Raw genomic sequence first — 14,329 nt, forward strand, 5'->3', positions numbered from 1 at the left:
ATTTTGAAGCCAAGTGTTCAGCAGCATCAGATGGTTCTTACAACTTTTAGCTTGCAGCCATATTTAGTATTTGTTCCTGGCGGATAAAATAGGCTGCTTTTAATCAGGTTTAGACTGGGGATTGTCCATAGATTTGCTTTCTTTCCAAAAATGAATGACTGGGGGCGTGAGTTACAATTATGTCCTTCTCGGTCCAATCTACCATTCACCTAGTTTTATTCTGTACATTTTATATGGAGTTAAGAAAGGTATGGTTAATTCCTCTTTTAAAAACGTAGTGGCTGAGGCAATGTCGCCCGGCACTAATTAAGCACCAGTTTTTAGAAAATGAGCATATAGCTTGGAGGATATCTATGTTCCTGAAAAAAGTGCTTTGTCACATGAAGAGTTTAGTGATATAAGGAGGGAGATCGATGAAATGCTTTATTTTAATATTTTCTGCTCCTAATAATTTAAACACACATTAAATTTTAAGAAGTTTTTAACGATTAAAGTATTTTTATTACTGTGCAATTTTTATGGATGTAAAAGCTTTGTATGTTTTATGTGATTTTATGATTGCTAAAAAAGCAATCAAAATAAAGCTTTACTTGACTTGACTTGACTTGGCCTGTGCCTTAGCCTCTAATGTTAGACTATTTAAAGTAGGCTTAAAGCAAGAAGGGCTGGCTTTCTGGTGCCTCACACAGTCTCACAAGCCACACCCAGCTTCTTCCTTCTCTCCCCGCACATGGAGCGGGAGAAACAATACCCAATTGTGAGGTTTGCAAATCACATTCCGGTACAAACTGTGCACCAACAAAATTCCACACTCTGCACAAACGGTAATTGGTGAATGTGCAATTCACACCCGCGGGTTGCACACCACTTTTAAGTGGCCTTTACTCATTTAGAAAAATTGTAGAGAAAAATATTTACTTAATCCTGCCTCTCTAAAAAGCCACAACAATAGGGTTGCCAGAATGTTCTTTTATATGATGACGTCTACTTAGGTTTTGGGACTTCAGTCCCTGGCTGGCCCCTTGCAGACCTCACTCAGGCTGCCCTAGTAATTTCACTGAGAAGGTTCTGCTGTAGGTTACTGACTCACTACGGGAGCTCAGATTACAAACTGTATTTTCATCCTTTGCATTTCCTCTAGCCTCCCAGCAGGAGGTGGGACAACTGGTCAAACCTTTGATGTCACTTCAGTTTCCATGGCAGCGTACCACTTCCTAACCTTGTTTGAGGCCAGGAGCCTGTAGCTTTCCTCTAGGGCAGCAGAGAGCACATCTTGTGTTTGTAAGAGCAGGGAAACTGGGGCCGAGTTGAGGACACACACACACACACACACACACACTCGCACACACACACTCTTTCATTGCTACATTGCTAATGCCTGCTCTTGTTCAACCTTTCCCTGTCGTTCTGTGGGCGGGGCTAGTTTCGGGCTGTGCTGTCCCTGCATGCGTTACCTTGAGCTAGGGCAAGGCATCTCCCCTCCCCGGCAAAAGGATCCGCGGAATGCGCGTGCGTACTGCGTTTGTTGAGTACAAGCCTAGTAGCAGGCGGAAGTGGCCCCGTTCCAGCGGAAGTGATCCTTGCGCGGGGCGGAAGAAGCTGCCCGCTACAGGGCGGAAGCAGTGGTCAGCGCCTTCCGGTGTCCGCTGTGCCCCAACTGCTCGCCATGGCTCCAGGGCTGTGGCTGCTGTTGCTCTTCGCACTGCCCTCGGCCCTGACCCTGGAGCCCGTGAGTATGGGCCTGGCTATCGCCGCCGCCTCCGCCCTGACCGGCTTCCTCTCCTACCCGCGCTTCTACTGCGGGAGGTTTACGGAGTGCTGCGAGGAGGGGGTTTTGAACAGCACCGGTGAGGAGGGCTGGGGCTGCACCCCTGGGGGTAGTGCTGCTTGTGGGGACGCACCTGCATAGCTGTCATGTTGCTAATGTGTGGCATTTATGTGGTTTCCGTATGCTTACGTGCGACACTTTGAGTAACGCTTTAATACGTGTATAGACTATAGGTTAGGTTTCTCTCATCAATGTCTCCTACTCTATCACAACCCCTCTTGCCCGCATCATGTCTGTCTCTACTCCACTCGCCCACAGCACCGAGCTCTCCACCGAAGCACCCGAAAATAACAAGCAGTGGTTTAATCTTTACTGTGCTATTTCACTACAGGATTACGTCTACTAGAATGCAATGGGTAAAACTGGACTTGATTGGGTACTTGTGCATGGACCTGGGAAACTTGAGAACTCTTAATAAAAAAAGTCTGGATGAACAGCGTATTGATGCTGCTGTTCGGTGGTATATTAGTCCTTTGCAAACATCAAAATCATAACTTTTTTGTGTTGAGATTGCAGGGGCGGCTGGTGACATTTGAAAGTGGTGGGGCGTAAAAGTCACCCGTTTTTGAATTACACTCTTCGGGGGGGTTGAATCGAAGCAATTGCTGCAATACACCACCTAATGTTGAGACTACGAGCTGTTCAGACTAGACTTCTTCCATGAAAAGTACAACATTTGGTGGTGTATTATGGAGAAAAACTTCACCAAATGACTTCGTTTTTCATGCACACACTGAGTAAAGCACGACTGGCAACAATGGCACGCTTCATAATCTATCTTCCCTTTGGAATTGTTTTGATTACCTCATCCCCCAGTTAGCCATGTAGCAAGATTACTTGTGAATACTTCCCACTCGGATTAGGCAAGTAGAGTTAATCTGCTAACCTTCCAACTAACACCGCACAGTATTGTGTATTTATCCAAGCACGGACTTCAATACTGCAGTTTCGAACCAATTCCAGAGGCTTTGAGACAGGCTCTGTGCGTGAAATTCTAAAACAGCCTTTGACTGATGTAATATACCGTAAGCATTTCTAGCCGCAAACTGTGCCCATAAATTGTTAATGTGCTGCAGTTAATTTTGTCATACACACATTACACAGTCCTTCGTTCTCCATCAATTTTTAAATTGTTTGGCATTCATGTGAAAGATAGAGGGCATCTTTGCTATGATGTCAAGCATTATTTAAACTCATAATGACGACGAATTTCCTTTTCTGTGCTGTGTGATAGGGTCTTCAGAGGTGTAAAGCAGGCCCCTGTGGCCTCTGCTCTGACGAGATGTGTAGACTAGAGTGCGTGCATGAAAAAGTAATACATTTGGTGCTGGGGTATGACCAGGCCTCGGCTTCTACTGACTGTACCCTTGCTCACATTTGTCTGGTGTCATGCAGTCAGCACAGCAGCCCGTGGTAAAACACTAAATTAAGGCCTAATGCAGAATCTTCCAGTGCGCCTGACATCTTGGCAGAAATGAAGCCCTGATCCCCAGAGGACCTGTGTAGAGGCAGAGCTACTCCGGAGTGTGCTTCAAGAAGAGTCCCTGGTCTGTCATTCGGAAATAAAAAGAGCAGTTTATTTTAGTCTCCACAGGACACAAAAGCCGGAGTACCTCCTTAAACTACAGCTAGTATGTTAAGAGCACCATGCGGAGGGGATCCATCTCAACGCTGATTCTCAAAATGTCTCCGAGAACGATTATTCTGTTTAGCACGCTGTAGGTGCCCCACAAATAAATATATCGGTTTGTTTTCAATTAACTGCTTGAACTGATAGCGAGGAAAAAAACAGACCGTTTTATTTAAGCTGTTCCGAATAAAGCTGACACAACAAAAGCCCAATGAACACTTGACCGGAAGAGTACATTATGTTCCACATTATAGTCGTTCACTTACCTCGAAACTCGAAAGCTTGTGCCTGGTTAGGTTCCATCTCGTCTGGCCGGTGTCCCTCCTAGATAATAAACCGCCAACACGATACATGAAATCTGAGCTGCCTAGACGAATTCCTGCACAGCCCACTCCCCCAGCTTCCAACATCCAATCAGGATGTTTAAATGGCAGTACAAACATGAAGGGATTCCTTCAGTTGTTGCCACCCACTTCGCTTCCTCGATGTAGGCGAGCCCTGCCCCATACCATTTATTTCAATGGCACTCGGCTGAAAACGCCTGGGCCACAGCATAAGCGCCCCATATACAGGTTAACCATTCCGCTTCTATCGGCCACTCCTTCCATGCTGACATCACTCTCTCCTCGTGTGTGCCTCAAGGGCGAGCGAAAGCCGTCGCCCCAGCCAGCCCAGCACATGCGCACGAGGGCATGTCTCGGACTCTCGGCTCGCTCCTCAGTACTTTCATTTTCATTATTAAAGCAACTAAGCAAGTAAGCAACAATCTGTGTTACAGAGTTAACACGAAGCAGAGAGCACTTTATTTAAAGCTGCTTTGTGTTGTACATTAATTCTCTCTTTACTCTCGGATGCTAGGGAGGGCAACGCACCTTTCGCCCGTTATAACCAGCCGCCACTGTGAGATTGGTCATGGAAGTAGTCGGCGAGGTAGCTACTGGTTACGTAGGCAAGGATGCTTTTCAGCTTCTACATTTATAGACCTTTGATGTTGGCTTTCTACACTGGGTCTCCTAAATGGACTCCCAGACCGACCCATAGCACCCCTTGAGAGTGTTGGTGGCAGAAATGTTAGTACAGGCGTTTGTACCGCTACTTATAGCTTGAAATTGCATATTGACTCCCCAGTAAATCCCTGCGTAGTCTTCCCTAAGTGGGGACCCTTGCCTATCATGCTGTGGGTGGGGTTTGTTGTAGGTGTCTGTTAACTAAAAGAAAGGTGTCCGTTGAGACACTACACATCTACAAGTGTAGTCTCCCTACAACAACTTTTTTTGGTCCATGGTGAACATGACGGCCTTCTCATCGCTGATATGTCTGTGAACTTGACAGCCTTGGCTCAGTACATCCTCCCTGAAATTAGTCTTCCCTCTAGAATTGGGAGTGGCGGACTGGATTGCCATGCTTTCAATTTTTTAAACTTAGGTTTATCCTCCTTAAGAGATCCCCGCCTCCTTTGTGTGTCATTAATTGGCATGTGTAATTCTTACGTCTTTAAAACAGCATGTGCTAAAGGCATATGGACTACCCATTCTACTTGCTTTAATAAAAAGAATTTGGGATGGCCATTTAGAGTTTTCTCATTTTGGTAGCTATCCCACCTTTGAGCACATTTTTGTTTTTTCCGGGGCAACTAATAAAGAATGACTGACATCTGGTTGACCCTGATTGCTGTCTGGGAGAGTAGCACTTGCTTATCTTCTCTCCTCTATATTACTTCAGACTGACTGAGAAATAGATATATCTTCTATTTGCTCTGATGTCTCTATTTCGTATCACTGAGTACGTATCTGCTCTCCTCGCTCAGTGGACCTTCTCTCTGCTGTCCATCTCTCAACTGGCAGAGCAAGACTTTGTTGTCCTTGCTTTGACAACTTTAAGTGGCAGAGCAGGACCATTCATTCTTTGCTGTATCCTCCTTTTAGGTGGTAGGTTTGACCTGATTTTAACCTCTTAAGTGGCAAACTCTTTCTCAGTTCCCTTAGTTCTCTAGGCTCTTTCTCGGTCTTACTGGTTAAAATAAAAGGTCCACCTCCATTTGATTAGAAGATACATTCCATTAAAGCAGAACTTTGGTTGGTCAGTCATTCCATTTGTGCAAATGTAGAAAATCAAAAGGAACTAGCCCCACGGTCGAAGGGGATATGTGTATGTAGATATGAAGAAACAGAATAGTCTCTTTAGTCAAGGGAAACCATTTAGGTTTTTAAGAAAGGCCTCACCCATCAACCTAGTTGGTGGCATGCTTCATCATCGGCCCCAACTTGGGGTACCGAATGTACCCCAAGTGTGCTGCGACGCCTGCAATTGCAGCGGAGCTGGTTTATTGTCAAGGTGAGTGTGCAGTGATGGTGTAGTGCGTGTATATTTAAAAGCTGTCCCTCTGGTCCCAAATACCAATTACAATTATTTAATAATGGGCCATGGGCAGCATTAAAAGGAGGCAGGGGATGGCTAAGGAGGTATCGATGGCCACCACCATCGCCGTGGAACCGTGACCCCTGGACACTGAACTTTTGCAACAACACTATCTTCTGGCACTTCCTCGAAGTTGTGCTTTGGGCTCCGAGTAGCCCCAGCCTTGAGCACCTCCTGCACCAAAGATTGCTGGCCTACACGAGTGACTCGTGGGCCAGTTTCAAGTGCGACCGCTCAAGGCTCCTTCGCGATCGCTGGCCCGTTGGCTAGTAGGTCCCCACGAAGGCAACTCCTCTTCTAATTGGGCTTTCCTGGTTGCTCCCGACTTACCCTCGCTGGGTGAGTCCCTCAGACCTTGCTGTTCTGCACCGCAGTCCTTTCTATGATTTCCAATGACTTGCTGTTGCCAATGCTTGTTGGGTCCTATCTGGTCGCCGACACCGCCGCACTCGACAGACTTCGTGGGACAGCTCGAATCAGGCTCGTGGACTTCGTCGACGCTTCCTGGACCTCGTGGCTGAAGAGTCAAGACACCCGTCAACTCCCCTGAGGCACCCGACATCTGTGGGCATTGGTCCATCCTGCCCTCTGTCACTGGTAAGTGACCCAGACTCTGTCCCCTCTGCTTTCAGGTTCTTTCCATCCTAGATCCAGGCTTGGATCCCTTCAGACACTTCTCCTCTTCACGGCAGCAGCAGTTCTTCGCCAGCTTCCATTGTAATCGACGACGCGACACGACACCAAAAGACACCTATGCACCCGGCTTCCCTGGGTGAGGTAACACGAGTACTCCGGTGCTCCCGTGGGTGCTAGCCCTAGAACTTCCAAAGTCCAAAAGGGTTTGGTTCTAACTCGATTCTAAGTGTTCCTAATCTTTAAATTTCCAACCGCGACATTGCCCATAGAAGCTAACGGGAAACCGCGGTTGTGTTTACACACTGCACACGGCCCCGTGGGTCGCCTGTGTCACTACCTTGGGTGGTTCCTTGGGGTCCCAGCAATTCTAGAGGCTGTAGGCCTTGTGTCTAGTTCAGTCGTGGTTCTTATACCACTTTATTGGTATATGGTTTGGTACGCCCCTAGGGCGCGTATGTGTATTTGTGCTATTACTGTTGATTGCTAACTTGTAAATTAAGTACTTTGAACTCCAGTCTCATAAAGAGACTAGAGGGTTGTGCTTTATCTTAAATACATATATTTTAAATATATACCTGGTGTGGTTGTCCTTTCATTTGATCATTCAAGAGATTATAGACTGGTAAAACAAGCTGCTTTACATTCCTTCAAGACTTAGCCTGAAGGCTGCTCTCCATAGCTACCACTAGGATAGCTTTCATATAAGGTTGTCTTTAACCTATTCACCATAAGGGGTTGGTTGGACTGATACAAGGTGCCCACTAGAACTAGTGGACAGCATATATCAGGCCAACTTCTCATATAAAGCTGCTCATCAACCGCAAGGGTATGCAGGTGCTGGAGTTGGGAGGGGGTGGGGGGAACGAAGTGCGGTTCTGCTTTGAAAGGATGTTAGTCAAATAATAGGTTTTTAGGTATTTCCTGAAATCCTGCAGGGTGGGGGCTGTTAGAAGGGGGAGGCCATTCCATGAATTTGCAGTCAGGTGGGAGAAGGAGCTGCCGCCACTTTTGCTTCTGTGGATGTGGGGCGTGTGGGCTAGGGATAAGTAAGCGGAGTGTAGTTGTCTGATGGGTTGGAGAAAAATCACTCTGTGATTGAGGTAGGCTGGTCCCTTGTTGTGCAGGTCCTTGTAGACAAGGGTAACCAGTTTGAATTAGCTCCTTCTGCTGATGGGTAGCCAGTGCATGGACTTGAGGTGAGGGGTAATGTGGGTCCACCTCAGAAAGTAGAGTATGAGCCTGGTTGCTGCGTTCTGGATGGTTTGTAGTCTCTAGTAGTTGAGGTGATCCCCACGTATAGGGTGTTGCCGTAGTCCAAGTGGCTGGCGATGAGGGCCTGGGTGACAGTGCGTCTGGTGCTGATGGAGAGCCACTGGAAGATGTTGAACATGCGTAGATTGCGGATGCAGGAAGACGAGGCAGAGTTCATCTGTTTCTTCAAAGTGAGCTTGTGGTAGAGTATGATTCCTAGGTTCCTTGCGTGTTCTGTGGGTGAGGGGCCAAGTTCAGTTGCCACCATGAGTCGTTCCATGGAGAGGTATTGCTCCTGAAGATTAGTATCTGTTTTGTCGGTGTTCAGTTTAAGGCACCTGTTGTGCATCCAGCTGGCCACGCTGGTCATGCACCCGTGGAAAAGTTGGATTTGGTGTTAGTGGATCTGATTGGGAGAGGATGAGCGGAATATCATCAGCTTAGGGGATAATGTTCATGCCGCAGGATCTGACCTGGGTGGCCAGAGGGGCCATGTACACGTTGAACAGTTCATCATCTGCGGGTTCCCTTGGGGGAACGCTGCAGATAATGTTCTTTTGGGCCGAGGTGTAGGGTGGGATGTGGAGGCTCTGGGTTTTATCAGTGAGGAAGGTTACGATCCACTTGAGGCCTTTCCCTTGGATCCCCATCTGGTGGAGTCCGTGTAGGCGGGTGTAGTGGGATTTGGTGTCAAAGGCTGCAGAGAGATCGAGGAGTATCAGGGGGGCTGTCTCTCCTCTGACTAGGAGAGCCCAGATGTCTTTGGTGCCTGTGTTGAAGGTGGTTTCTGTATTGAGATTTGCTGGGAATCTAGATTTGGGTGGGGGGGGGGGGGGAGGGTAGTTTAGGTCGTAGCTTTGTAAGTGGTTGGTGAGTTCCAGTTTATTGCTTTCGCCAGAAGCTTTGCAGGGAAAGGGGGCAGGGAGATTGGCCAGTAGTTTTTGAGTTCTTTGGGGTCTGCGGTGGCTTTCTAGAGGAGTGGTGTGACTTCCCAGAGGAGTGGAAACACACAGAAGGAGGCAAAGGTGATGGGTGAGTTCTTTGCTGATGGTACTGTTCCCTAGGTTGAACATCTGGTGAGGGCAGGGGTCTCTGGGTGATCCTGAGTGTGGATGGTGTTCATTATTGTGGTAGTGTTCTGTGTAGAGTGGTTCCAGCATAGCTATTGTGTTTTTATTGGAATTTGTGATGTTGAGGAGTCTGAGGGCTGCTACTGAAGGTTGGGCGTCGAATTGTTCGTAGATGGTGGCGATTTTGCTGTAGAAGTCTGTGCGGGTATTTCTGATGTCCTGGGAGGGAGTGACTGTGTTCTTGGTTGCTGTGGGTTTTGAGAATTCTTTGATGCAGAATAATTCCTTGCTGTGGTTTGAGCTGGCTCCAAGGCTGGTAGTCTGGGCTCTTTCCTTGGTAATTTTCAGAAGTTGGTGGTATTCATTGGGGGGCTAGTTTGATGTTAGGTCACTGGGTGCGTTGCTGGTACGTCTGATCCTTTCGAGGCGTCTGCAGAGGCGCTTGCAGGATTTGAGCAGGTGTATACCAGCTGGCCTGTTTTGAGGGGGTGACGTCTGCCTAGTTTGGTGGGTAATAATTTAACTAGTCACAATACTCTTGTTTTCATAAAACCTCACCTTCGACTGCTGGGAATGGGACCTTCTTGCAAGGGTGGTGAGTTTTTGGGTGAAATGGTTTTTTACTATTTTCTGCCTGGAACTTTGGCTGATGGGGTTCAGCCCACTGAGGAGTCTAGTATTTAACTGCCAACAAACACATGAGGGGCAAGACAAAACATAGTAGGGTTGCTGTATAATTTTTTCTCTCTAGGCCACTGTTCCATTTACCTCGTACAAACATTGTAGTAAAAACAAAGCGCTTTAAAGAACTCAGTCTATCTGAGCTCAGCCTTGTATTATAACACTGGCCATATGGCCGATGTTAACAGAAATTCTAGCACTCGGGAAAGCGACACTATTCAGATATTTGAGGTTGTATCTTGGCCAGATGTTTACAATAAATTGTATTGGTTATTTTTAATTATCAATTGATAAAAGCGTATTATTCTTTGGTGATTTATGATTTATATTTGTTGTTTACTGTCATGGTATATCTGAGGTTCTAACCTCATTCATTTCCCATTTAAACATTGACTGCTCAGCCCTGTAACTAGTGAAGAGTCAAATGGAATAATTCTTCAGTTAACATGTCAGTTGTTTTGGTAGCCCTGAGGCATGACTGGCAAATGACAATATGCACATAGTAACAATTAATTAATGACGGGCATAGGACCCCAAGTAAAGGCCTCAACAGATCAGCCTGCAACCTAGGTGACGGCATGTAAGCATTAGTTGTCTGCTATGTCACTGTTGAGCAGGAGCTAAAGGGGGTCGGAAGGTAGAATAGTGGGCTAGAAGTGGAGGCTAAGTGTTCAATGTAACAATGAAACCTTGATATGTAGCTGAAATTTTCAGATTTTATGTTAAAATGACGAATTGCTGTTTCATGGCCATGTGCTGAACACGATCTCTCTGGTGTGTAGAAAAACTTTGCATATTGTTGGGATGGGTTGTCTTCTGCATGGCTCTGGAGAGTGTGCTTCCCTGTCCTATGTTGATTTCCTGTAAAGTCATTTGAAAGTATTGTATTCTTGATTTCTACCTCCGTTATAGAGATATGGACCACTAGAAAAACTATGGATCACCCCCCCACCTCCCCCATCATTAACATGAGCCACTTGAGGGGTTCGTGTTCTGTCTGTACCACAAACGTTTCCACAAACAGGTATGACCTGAATCTCTGAAGAGCCCACAATATGGCAAGCTTTCTTTTTCAACAGCAGACCAGTTCTGCTACCTGGGGAGCAGTCTGCAGTTGATAAATGGCAACAGGCGCTTCCTTCCCTTCTCATTGAGCTGTAGAAGAACTGCTCCCACTCCCTTGTCTGAAGCATCTGTCTGCACAGTGAAGGTCTGACTGTAATCTTGGACCTTCAACACAAGTGCATTGCATAGTGTTTCCTTCAAGTCATCAAATGCCTTCTGACACTCCAGCCCATCAACTTACTGGGCTGTTTCATAGAGGTCAGGCCTGTCAAAGGGGCAACTGTGTTATGTCTAATTGTAGAGCGTGCTAATGACCTGTGAGGGTATCCAGGGTACCAAGTTCTGATAGTAGCCAAAAAGGTCCGTGTCTGGGTAGTGAAAACCTCCCAGTCCCGCACCTCCTGGACCTTTTGCCTCCAGGGGTGGAATCCTCCCATTTCTCCACCTGATGCCCAAGATAAACAATAGTGGACTAACTTGTCACTTGATTGTCATTCTGTCCCCCTGCATCCTTAACAGCACATGCTCCATGTGCATCTGCCATGAGTTGCCGAAACACAGTAGTGTCATCCAGGTAAATGAGACCGCACTCTTCTAAGCCTGACAACACACAGTTGACTAAGTGCTGAAAATTGTCAGGCGCATTCTTCAGTCCAAAAGGCATAGCCTTAAATTGGTTGAGACTCTGGGGTTAAAAAATACGGTTGTCGTCTTGGCACCAAGGACTAAGGCAATCTGCCAGTAGCCACTATTCGGATCAAAAGTACTACAGTACTTTGCTGCACCTAACTTATCCATCATCTTGGGGATAGTATGAACATCCGTTTTGGTCACAGTATTTAGGCCACAATAGTCTACACAGAAGCACAGGTCAACTGACTCTTGTTTAGGTACCAACACCACTGGACTGCTCTAGGACTGTGTCTAACATCATGATACAGGGTGCTATCATATATTGAATCAGGGAGAGGTTCTTTGTGAATGTGAATGGTACATATTAGAAGTTACCAATTCACCTTTTTAGACTGTTATTTTTTGGAATTGTATTATAAACCGCGGACCACACCAGTGGGGGTTCACTCAATTTTGATCTGTTATATAGCAGGTGTGTTTCCAACCAAAATATAATTCATCTTTTACAAGTTGGATGTATCAAATGGTTCTGTTGATTGTTATCTCTAGTTATGTAATTGTTGAACCCGCAATGTATGTTGGTTTGTTAATATACATGTGATTTTAAATGTATTAGTCAAATGTTGTTTTTTTTTTTTCTCTGTTCAGTTCATTGTATACAATTTTTGTGGAAAAAAAAAATTTGGTTGGGAGTCCTGTGTCTTAAGATTTATATGTAATATGTTTGTTGTCTTGTCATGTTTCAGCCCTGATGAAGTTCCCGTTGAGGGAATGAAACGTGTTGGCTGGACAGTTTTATAACAGATGAGTTCTTTGAAACCAGAATAATAAAATAATAACAAGTTATTTTACTACAAATACTTGCTTATTGGACTCTTTCAGCTGTGCACCCCCATTTATTAGAATGGTCCAGCATCTTGACCACTTTAGTCTTGATGCACTCTTGTACCCCGTCTGGCATTCTGTATGTCTTGCTCTTAACAGGCGGAGTGTCCATGTCATGCACACACAGGTGTTGGCTCTGGGGGGTAAGTGAGAAGAGATGGGGAAAATAGTCCCAGCAACAATTTACACTCTGCTTGCTGTTCAGATGTCAGTTCAGAGGAGAGCTTAACTTACTCTAATGAACCATCTTTCTTATCACCTTGTAATAAGTCAGGGACTGGCTCATTCTCCTCTACTTCTTCAGCCATTGCAAGTACTGAAACCGTGTTTCCTGCAGAGACTGCATCAGCCGATTTAACGTAACACATTCTCTGGGGCTCCCGTGCGGCACTTGTGTCCACTAAATAGTTGACATCCGAAATCTTCTTGACAACTTCTTAAGGGCCACACAGCTTGTGCTCGAGAGCCCTGGGACAGATTGGCTTCTGGACCCAAACGTCCTGGCCCTCCTGTTACCCAGTCACCATAGCCATCTGGTCATACCACTCTATATGCTCTTGGATGGCTTGAAGCTTGTCGTTCGTTTTACTTGTGAGCTGGGCCATCAGCCTCCCGAGGCCCAGGACATACTCCACCACATTCCTGGGCCTTAGGGTTGCCCTCCCAGCCCTCTTTGACCAAAGTCGTGACCTGACGATGCCCACAAAGAAGTTCAGGAGGGCTGAACCCTATTTGCATCTCTTGTATCTCCCTGTAAGCTAACACGAGGGATGGCAAGAGGATATCCAACTTCATCTTGAGGAGATTAGAGAGTCCCCATCATACTCTTTAGGGTTTTATTGAAGTGCCCGACAAATCCATTTGGTTTCGGGGTGATACGCTGTGGAAAAGTGGTAAGTCATGCCTACCGTTTCCCATATTGCCTTCATATAAAAGGAGATGAAGTTTGTTCCTCTGTCTGAAACCATGATCTGGGGGAATCCATTCCTGGAGAAGATCCCTAGGAAAGCTGTAGCTCCCACCTGGGCACTAGTGCTCATCAAGCCAACCACCTGAGGTTACCTGGTACCATGATCCACCGCGACTAGTATGCACTTGTTACCTGATGATTGTGGAGGTTCAAAGGGACCAACTAGATCAGCCTCCGCCCGCTCAAAGGGTACCAGTCACCAAATGCATGGGTACCAAAGGTGCTCTAGTCTGGCCTTACAGGCCAGGTCGGTCCAGCAGAACCTCTTCACATCCTGATCAACCCCTGGCCAGAAGAACAGAGGCGCTAATCTGGCTTTCTTTTTGATGCCCATATGACCTGCTTAGGGTTCTTCATGGGCTAACAGGAAACTCCTGTGCGCCTAAGGAACCACCAGCCTTATCCTGACTTGGGGGTCAGCTGGCTCACTGTACAGGAGTCAATCTACCAAAGCAGCCTTGTGCTTTCCAACTACTATCTTGTCCAGGGCAATATTCACCTGGCCCCCAAGTGTAGGATACTCAGCTTGTGCCTTACAGAACTCCTATCTGAGTGGTCCTTTTGCCGCAAGCAGCATGTGCAGCTCCGGCAGGGACTCAGTTTCCCAACGCCTTATCTGCCTCTGGATCCACAGTCTCCTCTCCCACTGGAGCAGGTGGTATTGACAGTAGGACAGGTGCCTTCTCAGTGTCTGCCCTTGGTTCTACCTCTGACCTACTCCCCTCTGGTCTGTTTTCCTCTTTTTCTAGAAAGTGGTTCTCCTCCTCATCAACAGCCTTCAACCATAAATTCCCCTGGCGCATCTTGGCATGTTTCCCCTGTTTTTTTCCTTTCTGACTTCCTAGTTTTGACTGGTTCAGTCTCTCTGCGTACTTTCTCACTGCTGTTCAGTGTTAAAGTGCAAGTGCTACTATTGTAAATTGTATTATGGATTAGTGTTTCCATGATTGGCATGTTTGACTTGCTAGTAAGTCCCTAGTAAAGTGCACTGAGGGTGCCAGGGCCTGTAAATTAAATGCTGCTGGTGGGCCTGCAGTACTGATTGTGTCACCCACCCATGCAGCCCTGAAAAGTTATCAGACCTGCCACTGCAGTGTCTGGGAGGTTTGTAACTGCCATGTCGACCTGCCAAGTGCACCCACTTGCCAGGCCCTAATCTTCACTTTTCTTACATGTAAGTCACCCCTAAGGTAGGCCCAGGGTACCTCTGTGGGCTGGGTGCCGTGCATATTAAAGGTAGGACATGTACTGGTGTGTGTGAC

The 14,329-nt window shown here is 46.6% G+C and overlaps 1 protein-coding gene across 1 annotated transcript in view; it reads left to right on the plus strand.

Annotated features, from left to right (window-relative positions):
• The first annotated feature begins 1,445 nt into the window (after nucleotides 1-1,445).
• Nucleotides 1,446-14,329, plus strand: part of LOC146868931 (torsin-1A-like) — a 61,385-nt gene continuing 48,501 nt past the window's right edge. Inside the window, exon 1 of the mRNA XM_085613998.1 lies at nucleotides 1,446-1,847. Coding sequence (XP_085470124.1) covers nucleotides 1,667-1,847 — 181 coding nt within the window. The 5' untranslated portion in view covers nucleotides 1,446-1,666. The remainder of the gene's footprint in view (nucleotides 1,848-14,329) is intronic.

This window comes from Triturus cristatus, chromosome 1_2, assembly GCF_964204655.1.
Source record: "Triturus cristatus chromosome 1_2, aTriCri1.1, whole genome shotgun sequence".
NCBI classification, from domain to species: Eukaryota; Metazoa; Chordata; class Amphibia; order Caudata; family Salamandridae; genus Triturus; species Triturus cristatus.